This window comes from Haliotis asinina, chromosome 10 (assembly GCF_037392515.1).
Source record: "Haliotis asinina isolate JCU_RB_2024 chromosome 10, JCU_Hal_asi_v2, whole genome shotgun sequence".
NCBI lineage: Eukaryota > Metazoa > Mollusca > Gastropoda > Lepetellida > Haliotidae > Haliotis > Haliotis asinina.
In genome coordinates this window covers 47836417-47851313 of record NC_090289.1, presented here as the reverse complement: position 1 = coordinate 47851313, position 14897 = coordinate 47836417, and the positions used below count along the sequence as shown (strand labels likewise).

The window sequence follows — 14897 nt, the reverse complement described above, 5'->3', positions numbered from 1 at the left end:
GTACAGAACACAGGCGCTCGTGTCATTGAGGATTATAGATATTTTTTAGTCTGAAAATTTTGAGATGACCCCCCGACTTGAAACTCTCCACAGTACAATACTCATCTCAAAATTTTCATGTTTAAAAATATCTTTAATCCTCGCAATGACACGAGAGCCTGTGTTTCAGAAGACCGAAAATCAGTTTACAATTTTTAAGTGTATATTCACAAACAAACACTTAAATATTAATCAAAAACTGACATTTCCATAAACATAAACAATCACTGACGTGTGCATCAGTAATAACTGAGGTGTGGCCACCGTCCGTGATTTTACACAGTGGGAAATATTCTTTCTTTTTGTGGCGTGAAACACCCAGAATGGGTATCTTTTATGTTGTCTGTATGACGTTAAACCTCCCAGCCCTGCAGTCATGTACTGTATCTATCGGCTCAACTGAAGTAAACCAGTCTTAGGTTTACATAGAGGGGCTTGGTCGCACGTTGTTGAAGTACACAGTGTCAACTAATAACATTCCCGTCTATGTGTTTAAGCTATATGTGCAGGTGTGTCCAAGCTACGGGTGGGGACACATCGACAGAGGTAATTTTCCTCCGTTATAATAGCTGTAAATATTGTCATAATAATATTCGAAGAAGAATATATAATGAGAATGATGCTGAAAAATGAGTTTTCCAACGTCAAACAGAGGCACGGTAACGACCCTTGCTCATTCAATCATGAGAATATGTTGAAGGATTGCTATATCGTCACGTTATTAATATGGACAGTTAAATCCAGTTTATAAACTGTTTCACGAAATTATGGATTAGTCGGCTTATGCGTGTCACGAAAATTAGGCAGGATGGGTGAAGTCTGTGGAAGATTGGGGTCAGGTGGTGTGTGTAGGTAAGCGTCAGGTATGGACGGGTGTGAGGCAGTAGGGGTTACGAAATGACGGGTGAGAGGCAGTAGTGTTTAGGTACTGTGACGGGTAAGTCAACCCGTCATGTGTGTTTCTAACCAGTACATGGGGTTTGCTCGGTTAAGTATGTTACTTTTCCGTTTTTATGATGTAAAAAGGGATAAAACTCCAGTAAAAAAAGAAGAGTTTTTTGTGGTGTCAAGTAACATACACGTGGAATAAAGAAGAATGTTTCACTCCCCAAAAAGGGTTGAGGCTTGTGTTCACATACGAGTACACTAACAGCTGCAACATATATGGTGGAGATGCGGGGTAAAACTAAACTCACTAACTAAAACTCTTTTTAATCATGAAATCAAAGTTAACAATTAGAAACAACAAAACAACAACAACATGCACCTCTCCGCCTGGGTGATCAGTTCCTGACGTTGCATACACCAGGATACCAGCCTTCTCCCACCAACACGATCTTCAGTTAGATGACACACCACTTAATTTGCCTTACCATCTAACTGAAGACCTTCACAGCCGGTACAAATATAACAGACATTTGCATAGAATGCACGACATTAACTCATTAGTTACCGCTACACATTTTATCGATTTGCATCGACGGATGTGAGGGGGTAGGGATTATGTACGGACGGATGTGAGGCGGTGAGGGTTACGTACGTAATGACGGGTGAGAGGCAGTTGGTTTACGTACGGACGGGAGTGAGGCGGTGGGTTTTAGGTACAGAGGGATGTGAGGCAGCCTGGGTCACGTACGGACGGGTTTTAAGTGAGTGGGTCTCACGTTCGGACGGTTGTGAGGCGGTGAGGATTGCGTACGGACGGGTATGAGGCGATGGGCCTCAAGTACGGACGTTTGTGAGGGCGGTTAGCCTCACGTACGGACGGGTGTGAGGCGGTGGGGGTTACATACGGAGGGGATAGAGACGATGAGCCTCACGTACGGACCGTTTGAGGCGGTCGGGATTACGTACGGACATGTGTAAGGCGGTAGAGATTACGTACAGACGGGGGCAAGGCAGTAGGCCTCACATACGGACGGGTGCAAGGCAGTAGGCCTTACATACGGACGGGTGCAAGGCAGTAGGCCTCACATACGGACGGGTGCAAGGCAGTAGGCGATACATACGGACGAGTGCAAGGCAGTAGGCGATACATACGGACGCATGTGAGGCTGTCGGAGGATGTCAGTTGTAGATGATTGCGAGGCTGTGTGTGTCGGTCTGTGAGCGCGCGTGATACTGAGAAGGAAGCGTAAATCTCACTCATTCGATAAGTCTGCATTCCGTTTTACATCGTCAGGACAACGTTCACCCTCTACATCTAACCCAACTATTAACAACAATACGACAAATGCCTGGCAAATGAAAAATGTTTATCACTCAAGTAGGAATTCCTATATTCACTCTGGCACCATGCTTCATCCTAACGGCTACTTGCAAATAAAGAAACACCGAAAATATTTTTGGATTATCATTTCATAACAATAGGCACCGACTGGTCAGCTGTGAGGTATTCCATTACCGACATGTCATTAAAACGCCGATCTAATCATCTGCCTGAGTCTCAGATAGCCGCCGGACACCTGAGTGTCCTTAGCTGAAACTAATCCAATATCTGGTCTCGTCACCCTTCTGGTCATCATCAATAATCACCTTCAAATGCTATTCAAAAGAAATATTCAGCATGATTCACGTAAAAGGATGCCCTTCTGACCGGTAATATAAGGCATACTGTAAAACGAACCTGTTTTAAGAGATGTTGTTTCAGCATTGCTAAAAGTAATGATTTCACGAGGTACATCTATACCAACACAATCAGTTGAACAAATACATGTAGATGAACAGCCAGAGAAAGTCATGGTAGTGACAAACACAAGGATTTTGGTTTTGGATAAATAGTCAGTACATCTCGGAGATCATTTAATGCCATTAGCTATATTTTGTTGTAAGAAACAATGACGACTGCTCCAGTCTGCTTTCAGAGTATTCTTTATACTGTAACCCGCATATCAGTAAAAAAGGTACGTGGTTCCGGTGGACGTATCATGGACAGGTGTCTCAAGCAGAGAATTATTCACAAGACTAAACGTCCTTGGCGTATATCTCTTAATGTTTATAACAAGTGAACGGGTTTGCATGATATTCTTATAAATATGTCAAATACAAACATGACATGGCCTTAGCATACTGCAGCAAATTAAATTTGTAATCCGTTCAGTCAGGCAGATCCTAGGTTGGATGTGACCGATTAGGTCACCATTACCAACGTTAAACTTTCCTCACATGAAAGTCTCGGTTTTATCAGTCTTGCTGTGTGTTTAATAGTTAAAAAAATAATACGCTCAGCAGATGGCGAATTTGATCGTGGGAAAGAGAAATCTGCTACAAATGACCAAACCTTACTTGCGTCGGCAGGACTGTTCATATAGACTATATCTGTTGTATCAATGGTTTCATGTCTTATCCATGTTTAGATAGTATTTATCCTACACATCTGTTGAGAAACCCATGTGAGACAAGTGGTATCGAGACCGTGTGAGATTGAATTCAAGGTCAGTAGGTCACATTATGATGAACTACATGAGACAGTAATTCTAATTCTTGTTCAGTTATGTATGATTTTACAGTATCAGTGAATGTTCTTAGGTCTTGTTTAGTTTTCATGTATCTTCCTCGCCTTGATAATCTACACGAATGACAGAAACTTTGCATGAAAAGTTCCACTCGGTATAATCAGCAGGTGACGTCACACATAAATTTAGATTATGTGTAAATGCGCTGGTGATAAGGCTGAACCAAATATACGATGCGATTGTAGGGTGTGAATGAAACACATTACAGCGATCGTGTCTGTCAGATATGATACACCCGTCTACTCCAACCTGGTAAAGACTAGCCTTCTTACCAAACGTATCCTACGACCGACATTAACATGTGCTGTGATACTATTCGTTGTAAGATAAATGGTATCTGTCAGTGCCGTAAGTAATAGTAGTATTCTAAGTAGCAGTAGCAGTAGCAGCAGCATCAATAATAGTAGTACTACTACTAGTAGTAGTAGTGGTAGCAGTAGTAGTAGTATAGGAAAGATAGCCTGCCTCAACGTCTGAGAAGGGTGAATTTGTGGGGGACGGGTTTTAGCAAACCAGTGACATACACATAATAACAACCTTTTAGAATATTGCCAACGGATACTAGAATAATAAAACAGATAAAATTATCGCAAAAGAAGCCGATATGTTTGCTATAAGAACAGAGTTCTCTGCCTTAGCTTCTTGAAAACGACTTTAGAACGGAAGTGGAGTACCGGCTAGATTTTGGCAGGACTGGTAAAAGAATTGACCAGCCAGGCTAGATTTGCTACATTTTAACTACTACTACTACTACTACTACTACTACTACTACTACTACTACTACAAGCTCAAACAACCACAAAGCCAACTACGGTGACCGTAACTACAATCACGACCGTCAGAATGCAACACGCTTTACGTAGGTCACTCACTGCGACCAACTGATGTCACTATTTAGTCTTTTATGGAAGTACGTACGCGTGGTTTTCGCCAGTTTAAGCAAAGTACCAGACTTTCACAGCAGAAGAAATCAGACTCTGGCTTCGCCCATTGCATTCTTGTGAAATCGAACCCAGAACTTGAGTGGGACAAGAGAACGCAAAGCTGCCTCAGCACCCCTTTTGACTGACGGGTACGAGAGATCTTCCCAGACCAGAAATGTCCTTGAAGAAAAATCGCTTTAGGAGACACAAGTCATGATATTGATCCAAATAGCGTGGATACACTCATATCTGAGCAAGTGAGTGATTTGGGTTTTACACGCTTTTGTTTTGTTGTATTACGACATGGGGCACCGATAATGGGTATGACACATTGTACACGTGGGGGAACTCGAACCGGCGGCCTTCGGCGTGACCAACGGACGAGCTAACCATATCATCATCGATCAGATTTGACTTCATAATAATGTAATAATGACAGAACTGTTCCTTGCTCTTTCGTATTTGATGAAGCTAATCGCAAGGGATGATGAACGTGGTGATTTTGTATCTTTATGTGATTCACATGTGATTGGAGATAAATTTCATCATTTATTTAAATGTAATTGTGTTGCAGCCATACGTAAATCATTGTCAGATGTATCGTATTGTTACTGGCCAAATTTGTTTTTCAAGCGAAATATCTACCCTTAAAAATGCATCCAAGTTCATTAAACACATTAATTGACGTATTATTTTCTCATCTTGTTGAACATTTTGCATGTCCTACTTTGTTATGCCCATGAACCGTCAATGAGTAATAAACAAGTGATAATTATGATAATGCTATTATCTCTGAATTTGGGAATGAATATTGTTGCTTCAAACACCAGTAGCGCTATATAGCGTTACCGTATAGTGTATTTTGATATGATGCTAAACATTGTGTTTGCGAAGAAAACAACTTAATTTTCATGGAAAGGATATTTGTAATACACTTCTGAGATTGGGGTCTAGACAAGATTAAAGTACGTTGACCTCGGGATAGGATAGGATAAGCAAGCATGTACCCAGTTTGTATCAAATGAATATAATAAACAAGTTATTGTTTCTGTTCTTTGTTCTATATTTAACGAAATAAGGAGACTGTGGTGTTACATGGTGTTACATGATGTTACATTGTCTATATTATTAATTATGTGTTACATTGTCTGTATTATTAATTATGAAAGTATTTAAGCGAACGTAAATTTTGATGCAGGGAACGATTATGTATAGAAAGTATGACTTGAGTGACGTTTGATGTGACGAGTGGAGATTTAAACTACGGCGTTTTAACTTTTATGGACTTAAAGACAAGTTATATTTCATGGCAAAATGCAGGAGGGTGAGATGAGATTATTATCCAGTAACCATCTTCCATATTCTTAGTCTGTATTAACCAGTGTCTCGAGTGTAAAGGGTAAGACATACACCAGAAGCAGAGGGATTAGCGATGTTGTCAAAGCAATCACAAATACATAAACTGGGCCCTATCTCTCATGTTGCAAGTTGTTGATGCGCGAAGGGAGCGGGAACCAGCTCAGTAATTACATTGACGTGATATCAGTTTGGGAGATATCATCCAAACTGTAGCTCTAGTTGAAGTCAGGTCGAAACGGTAGCTGTTATTAAGCTTACAACATTCAATGTCGATTCTCAAAATCACACTTAACAATTTAAAGCCTTAATTATAGGCCCTCATGCAAGAGATGATGGGTTAGCATGAATGTGAAAGGTCGTGTGTGCATGTATGCATGTATGCGTGTGGATATTTACAAACCTAGGGCACAGCTGCTCTGGCGCTGCCAAAGAGTATTAATAATTTGAAGAAACGAAAATTAATTCATCTTAACGTGGCATCTGTCTGATTAGTACCAAATAGTAGTAATCTATTTGGAGTTGTCTCTTTTATCTCAGCAGCAATGAATACGCATACACGCTATTAATGATATTACGTTGGTAGCTGTTTGAGATTTGATCTCTTTAACATCTTACATAATAGGTACACCCAGTCAGATCAGCTCTAAACATATTTTCATTTGAATCTTCCCCTAAATTTTGTTGCAAGAAAAGCGGTACCTGGTCTGAATACTTCAATGACAGACGCCATATCAAATGTCACTATCAGTTACTATCTGGTCGTATCCCGGCCTGAGGTTATGTTGACACGCATTACGAACATCGTAAGTTTCGGGATAACTGACGTCAAGGAAGTACGAGGAATCTTGTTTCCCAAACACCACTGTATGTGTCCTAGCTCTGCGGTTTGAAGAATTTAATTGTGACAATTCTAGCGGACGGTGTCAGTTAAAACAGGCAGACTAAATCAATGTCTGCTCGTGTAATACACATAATATACAAACAAACGCACTATCAGTTATATTTGGACATAGTTTTTTAGTTCACTGAACGAACAGTCATGATTCGTGAATCACATTCAACTAGTGTTGACACCCGGTGTTTGGACATCACTTTTGTCACTGCTGATAATACCTTCACTTGTCTACTGTAAAACTGCATAAACGCTTTGTCGGAGCTTTGCATTTTGCAACACTATTAAACAAAAGGCGTTCAAGGGTCTCTCAAACCTTCGCAGAAAGAGCACCCACGAAGGCTGTTATCAGAAAGGAAGGATTGGGGGATAAGAGTTATATCCATCGGCAGAAATGGTATATCAGACAATATATCTATTACATGATTACATTATTCATATATTTCCTTTTTAAATATATATCACCAGTCGTTCCGTTCACCTTGTACTTCTGTCAGAAAGGATTTGTTCTCACCTGATAATTCCCGCTTGATCACGCTCTTTGTTTTGCAAGTATCGATGTATATGGGTATAATTCCTCAGTTCAAAACACACTTGCACCCTCCCTTGGTGATCGCTGCAACCGTCTACCCGGACACCGAGAACACTTCACCTAACCCATACTTGTCACTGCTGTTGGTTTAGACCCAGCACTTTATTCGACTATTTGCTTGCCCCATAACTCATCTCCAGCTGATGAATAGCATCAGTTCGAAGACCATTCCCACCCTTTCACGCCGGTGACGTTGAGAGAGAGAACGCATTGAATATGGCGTATTTTGGATTCTATAAATATGCACATTGAAACAGGAGGGACGTGACGTTATTAGAATGAAATGAAAATAAAGGGTAAGAATGAAATGAAAATAAAGGGTATAAATCACAGGAGGAAGACATGACGTACTGGTCAAATTTAACACATTACACATAGTCTGAATATAAGCTATGAAATATTTGTCAGCGGGATATCTTCACAAGCGTCTGCTCAAAGCTTAAGAATATATCTATGAGAGTGATAAAACATCAGTCCTATTGTTCATAATTTAATGGAGGGTGAACAACAAAAACGGGTCTGTGTGAGATAACGGTTTCGGAATCATTCGATTAAGGGACTTTTAACACTTATCGGGATTATTAATTTGTACGTAACCATCGACATTGATGCCGTATTTCAATCAGAGCTTGGGAAAAGGTAGGGCAATAATTCAAATTAAAGTCTGATGTACAAGCGTTAATAATTATAACGCCTCTGCATGACATTACCCTTAATACTCTCAAGAGAGAAAATTTAGGAATGTAGACATTTGTATTATGAGGAACACAACGTTTTGGAGATGCGAACAAGTTGTATATGCACATTTAAGAACAACCAAAGTAATGTTTTAACCTTCGAAGGTGAAAACTCAAGGAAAAGTAACAGGTAATTAGAGCCAACTGATTATCAGTTATGAACAAATGGAAGACAGAAGTGGTGGTGTAATTTAATTAAATATTTTCTGAATTTACATCAAATGTTCACACAGTAGTCATGATACATTTAACATTAAATCTTCGCCAGATGTTTGCACTACCTACATTTCACTTCCTTAATGACACATCTCGTTCAGTTCAGCTCAACCCAGAGGCACATCACCACCTTAAAGTTTTCTTTAAAAGAGACTTATTAAAACATTAATTCTTCTCAATGTTTCTGTTCATACAAGATCCACCCATAATGTCAATACGTCCGCGGCTTCGGGTATTCATATAGGTAAAGGCACACCTTAAACCGCTCGATATTGTGGTATACACTTAAGAATCTGCCTTGAGAACGCGTCGTGTTCAAATATAACCAGTGTTTGCGAAGACATGTGGAGCACCCACTGAAGCGTGTATTTGTTACAAACCTCAGTGAATCTCGTATCCACTGGGAGACGGATATATCGCATGCTAACAAGGCTGGTGTTATAATTCATGTAAACAGCCTTGTCGGACACCAACAGGATATCACCGACGGAACATGTTCTGTAAACACGTAACGGCACAGTATTTGATGAGGCATGAGGGGGTGTGTGTGTGGGGGGGGTGTTTTTAAATGCATTTGTTGTAACTAATGACAAGATATATACCGCTGTGAGGATGAGTAATTTCTTTATTGTCGATATGCCACATTTGGATGTACTTACTCGCGCTGACGCTGGTGGCGGCTATGTGGGAGATACAGTATCCGAAGTCAAACAAAATCACGACAATCATCCATTTTCTTTTTATTGGATCCCCGTAGATACATGAATTATGTACAACAACGATTTGATTTTTTTGTTTGTTGTTTTACTCATCAATAATCGATGAACGAGGAATAAAAGAATCCAGCATATATATCCAGCATATATATATTTGGGAAATGTTGTTGTTGCAATTCAACTCATAAGAAGGAAATACCGGTTGTCTCTCCTAGCAACGACAGGTCTGTCATAGACAGACAGACAGACTGTTTAATAATATTCTCAGTCAGATGGGTACAGATGGGTACCGATATTAGATTAAGATCACACCTTTGGATAACAATACATGGACCATACCTTTAAAAACTATGCCAAAGCGTAGTTTCCAAATATACTGAACAGCAAAAGAAAAGTTTTGAAAATATGAAATGTCATAGAAGTAAGCGTTCATGTATAAAAACGTATGAAAACCGAGCGGCGTTTCTTTTGTTGTCAAGAAAGTGGAAGCTGCTTTACACGCGGAACACCATAGACTGCATGTTCAGAGGATCCCATTCACCAATAAATTCACAATTTAACATTTTAGGGAAAGCCTGTCTTTAAAAATATACAGGAAGTGCTTAAAATTAAGCTCTTTGTGTGTATAGTAGTAGTAGTAGTAGTAGTAGTAGTAGTAGTAGTAGTAGTAGTAGTAGTAGTAGTAGTAGAATGTTAATTATTCTGCACTTTGTAAAAGCACTATCCTAGCTCGATCAGTGTGCATTCATGGTATTGTCTACACCCTGCTCGTATAGATTTGGGATAGATTTCCAGCTACCCATGCTTGCCGTAAAAACTGACTATGCTTGTAAGAGGCAACTGAAGGGATCCGGTGGTCTGGCTCGCCGACACGTCATCGGTTCTCAGTTGCGCAGATCAGTTCTCATGCTGTTCATCTCTGGATTAATTAAGACTCGATTATTTACTGACCGCCGCCACACAGCCGGAATATTGCCGGTATAGTATAACTAAACTCACAGTTTACATCCTGTGGAATTAACAACCCCAGTCGTTTGTAAAATTTATTACTATCGGAAATCGTAACAGCGAGTACGAAGCTATTGTAAAATATGAGTCGTTACCTGTATATGATGGACACTGTTGACTGCTGTACGACTCCCCGTGAAAGGTATCATCACAAAAACAAAACCTGTCAAGTCTAAGACTAGCAACTCCGGTCATCCTGCCTCCGTCCACATGCCTGACGAGTGTCCCAATACTACTGCCCACCTCGCTTAATGTCCCGTCATACCCTGTTACCACTACGTAGACGACCGAAAGACTTTAAATAGCACAAAATATTTACTTGTATATCAATATTTGTGTACTCCTTGGCAACGCTATTTACAGTTTTACAACGGGTCTGTACTTCCATGTTTGGTCTGTGTCTGGTCGATGTCGGTTACATGGAGTCCCGAAGATGGCTATCGATGTGTGGATTCCTCTAATCATCATACAGTGAATGGGTGCTTGGGGTAAATTGAATGGAATTGTTACAATGAATAGCAGGATACACTGTCTCCGACAGCTCTATAACGACAGATCAATTATGTATCGTATGAGCCCCAGGGAACAGTTGACGCATGCTGGTTGTGAGACACTGATATAAAGAACGCTGAAAATGGGATTAGAATGTAAAAACACACAAGACGTTTTTAGATCTAAATATGTTCAGGAATGTGTTTAAATGATAGACAGAATACACATTAGGTTTGTCCTATCAAAACGTAATTACGTCCTGAACACGACCTGAGCTGACTCAGCTGGTGGCGCATTTACGTGGGGTGGTTATCGACGATGGCGCCTGACGTGTATTTAAAAGGGAGGTTATCTACGAAGGTGTCTGTTGTCTGTTGTGTATTTAATGAGGTTATCCACGAAGGTGTCTGTTGTGTATTTACGTGGAATGGTTATCAAGAAAGTCTTCTGGAGCATTTAATATCGGTGGACAACAAAGGTGCCTTGTGTTTTTAAGTGGGATGGATGTCAAGAGGGTGCCTAGTGTATTTAAGAGGGACGGTTATCGACGAAGGGGAATGTGGTGTAAGCGGGATGGTTAACGACGAAGGGTATGTGGTGTAAGCGAGATGGTTATCGACGAAGGGCATGTGGTGTAAGCGGGATGGTTATCGACGAAGGGCATGTGGTGTAAGCGGGATGGTTATCGACGAAGGGCATGTGGTGTAAGCGGGATGGTTATCGACGAAGGGCATGTGGTGTAAGCGGGATGGTTATCGACGAAGGTTATGTGGTGTAAGCGAGATGGTTATCGACGAAGGGCATGTGGTGTAAGCGGGATGGTTATCGACGAAGGGCATGTGGTGTAAGCGGGATGGTTATCGACGAAGGGCATGTGGTGTAAGCGGGATGGTTATCGACGAAGGTTATGTGGTGTAAGCGGGATGGTTATCGACGAAGGGCATGCGGTGTAAGCGGGATGGTTATCGACGAAGGGCATGCGGTGTAAGCGGGATGGTTATCGACGAAGGGCATGCGGTGTAAGCGGGATGGTTATCGACGAAGGGCGTGTGGTGTAAGCGGGATGGTTATCGACGAAGGGCGTGTGGTGTAAGCGGGATGGTTATCGACAAAGGGTATGTGTCATTTGAAATGTTATAGCACGTTCCCATTGAGACATTTATGAACAAAGGTGTCTGGTGTTTTCAGTGGGATAGTCATCAGTGAAGGGGTGTGAGGTAGGTAAAGTGGTCTGTGGTGTATTAAGGGGTGGGTGGGGTGATATCAACCAAGGTGTCTGATGTGTATTTATGTAGCATTTGTGGGTGGTACGGAAAATGTTTTACCACACCGAGTAATACTCCGAGTAATAGCTATATGGTGGCAGTTTGTAAATCGAGTCCAGATCAGACAATCCAGTGATTATCAACATTAGCATTGACCTGTGCAATTGGGAGACCACCCCAAATCAGCGTGTCTGACAGTCACTTCACAAACCTTCAGAATTCAATGCAGTCTATACACAACAGTCAAAGTAAACTTATCCTCAGTACTTTTCGTTACACTCCACTACCGAGTCTGACAAAACCTTGTGGGAGGTAGTGTGAGGTAACCTATGACATATGTCATATTTGGGATTTCACTTCCTCAGTAAAGTACAAATTCTAGTACTTTTTTGGTTGAGTCCCATTCGGGATTCGAACCCGCACCCTCAGAGTCAGGCACCTAATCGCCAGCACACAAAGTCAGCCGCCTAACCCGCTCTGCCAACGCGACTTCCACAAAAATGAAAGTCGGACAACTGGTAGTCTAGACTGCGTACTTTGTGTACCCCTCTGATAAGTGTGAATTGGCACGACTCCCACGGCCGAAAGCTATGATTACACGATGCCATTTAGGAAGTGGTCAAAATGCAACATGTCATATTTGGGATTTCACTTCGCACATACCTTTTGAACCTTTTATCTCGAAAAGGCTCATACCCGAACGATTTTGAATGCTATTTAGCGTACTCTCGCTTCCGGGTAATGCACACGGCGTACGTACAATCATAACAATTAGTAAACAGTCGCTGAAAATAGTGTTTTTGGCAATATTCAAGAATGTCATCTATCGGAAACATAGGTATTAGTAACCATGTCAACAGAAACCCCAAAGCGTATATAGTGCAGGTCAAATAACTATGTTACATGCGGATTTTTGTTTGTGGGGAGATTTGTGTAAGTGACCTAAATATTTTGAAAGTCCCTCCGATCCCTAAATAGTAGCCGTTGTCTGATTGGTTATCTATTTAAGCGTCTCGCGTTTGATTGGACGGTCATTGGTGTCTAAAAGGTTACCTAACGCGACCTTCTACTAGGTTTTGTTAGACTCAGTGGTGGGGTGTAAAGAAAAGTACTGAGGACAAGTTTACTTAGACTGATACACAACAACAAAAGCCATGTTGAGTTCATACATCTCAGTCTTTATGTCATCCCAGCAATTGACGACCTCACAGTGGGTAGTACAAATACAATGTTATCTTTACAAATTGGCAAAACTTGTATCACAGTGGACAGTTTGAGTAGGGCCGGCATCACAGAATTTCTCACTTCCACGAAAGACAAATAAATATTCTATCATAAAAATATCCTAGGAATGAGAAGGGCTTGTTCTGTTGAAAATTAATTCAGTCGAGTGTTTAGAACAAGCATGGAATCTGATTGACTTTCAATCTGCAGTCAACATTCTGAGATCTGATCATGTTAATCAAATACAAAGCAGAAGCAACAAGCTGGCCATGTCTGCCGATAGACACAGTCGACCATGCTTCAGCTGGACTGATCCCAGACTTCAACCTTTCTGATTTTCATGCAGTGTTTGGATTTTATTTTTACATTTGACACAAAAACATTCTTTTGAACTATGTGGCGAAAAAGGAACTGTCAAACCATTCAGTATGTAATCCTGAAACAGAATTTTACAGACATTATAAACCACATATTTGAAAAGAGTATTTTTATGAAGGTGATTTTCCTCATATTTGGATTCCCCTTTATAAATGAACAACTGCCCAACATTTTAACAAAGCCTATAAATTCACATGGGACTAGAGCTCAGACATACTGGAGGAAAGCACTTTGCTGCAGCTACGCCATGTATGTACGAAGAACCTGATGTACTGATGGGTCTGATGAGGCAGGGGATGCCAGCCCGAGTAAGGTACTTAACACGTGCCAGTAGCACTCCACTGAAACTCTTCAGACAGAGCTGGAAGGAAGCAGCATCATTCAACAGGAAGCACCTACAGTCATTCCACATAGCACTTGGACACCCTGTCAAATTGAGCACTTCCTTCAAAACAAATACTGTTCAAAGGGCATTTAAAACAATGTTGTTCCAACAAATAGCACATGTGATGCTTATATAGCACTGTTAATCACTTCTTCTTGAGCTGAAGCCATGAGCGGCCATTGTTTGGGGTTCAGTTGAGGACTGGTGGTGTCAACTGATGTTCCAGGCACACTCCTTTTCCCTCACAGGTTCTGGTGAATTTCAGTGATTGAGGAGGGGTGGTCACTTGGACAACTGTCACTATGACAACACCTCGATCAGATCTGAACTGCGAACACTCTCCTTTCGCACGTGACAATCTCTCTTTGCTGAGATGAAGCATTCACTCGCGCAATCGTTCATCATTCAGCCATAGGCATAGGAGACCGTCACGGTCAACATGGTAGTAATCATAGGCAGGCCGGGACAGCTGCCCGCTCGCATCAATTTCATCTGGAAAGAAAACAAAACAATTAAGTTACATCATCCAGAAAACATAACATAAAAATTGTGAGTGAGTTTATATTTAACGTCACATCGGCAATATTTCAGTCATATCGTGATGAGAACCATTATTATTACACATAATAGTCAATAGTAAAAACCTGTCAATGAAGGACAGTGAAACAACTAGATTATCACATAGATATTTATAACTAGTAATTAAATCTAAAACTGTTTAACTACAAAGGACAATACAATATAAAGATAGGATATAGACTGCCAAGAACTGAAGGCAGATCACCATACCAGGGTCCATGGGGACTTATAGTACCTTTGCTACATGCATGGACCTTAGCTGCACTTAGACCATCCCCTCAGCCACTGGCGTTTGTAGCAAAATATTAAGAGAACAAATATACTATGTTAAAAACTGGGTAAGCAAAAATTAAACTGTGAAAGTTTGGAGACTTACATAACAAAAATTGTGACGCCGGTGTTTGAGTATTATTTTCAATTACAAAATTGGACCAACAAAATGCTTTGAGCTTTTGGCTGATGAGCAAATAATTTCTGTTATATTCCCAGGTTACCAGAGCACACAGAATATCCAAAAAATCTATAAACCTTTAACTCAAAACTCTAACCATATGTTTGGTAGAGACCAAGGTCACTC

At 40.8% G+C, this 14897-nt stretch overlaps 1 protein-coding gene across 2 annotated transcripts in view; it reads right to left on the bottom strand.

Moving 5' to 3' along the window:
- Positions 1-12915: 12915 nt before the first annotated feature.
- Positions 12916-14897, bottom strand: part of LOC137299049 (importin subunit beta-1-like) — a 29000-nt gene continuing 27018 nt past the window's right edge. For both annotated transcript variants that reach the window (XM_067831527.1, XM_067831528.1), the window contains exon 24: positions 12916-14233. In XM_067831527.1, coding sequence (XP_067687628.1) covers positions 14230-14233 — 4 coding nt within the window. In that variant the 3' untranslated portion in view covers positions 12916-14229. The remainder of the gene's footprint in view (positions 14234-14897) is intronic.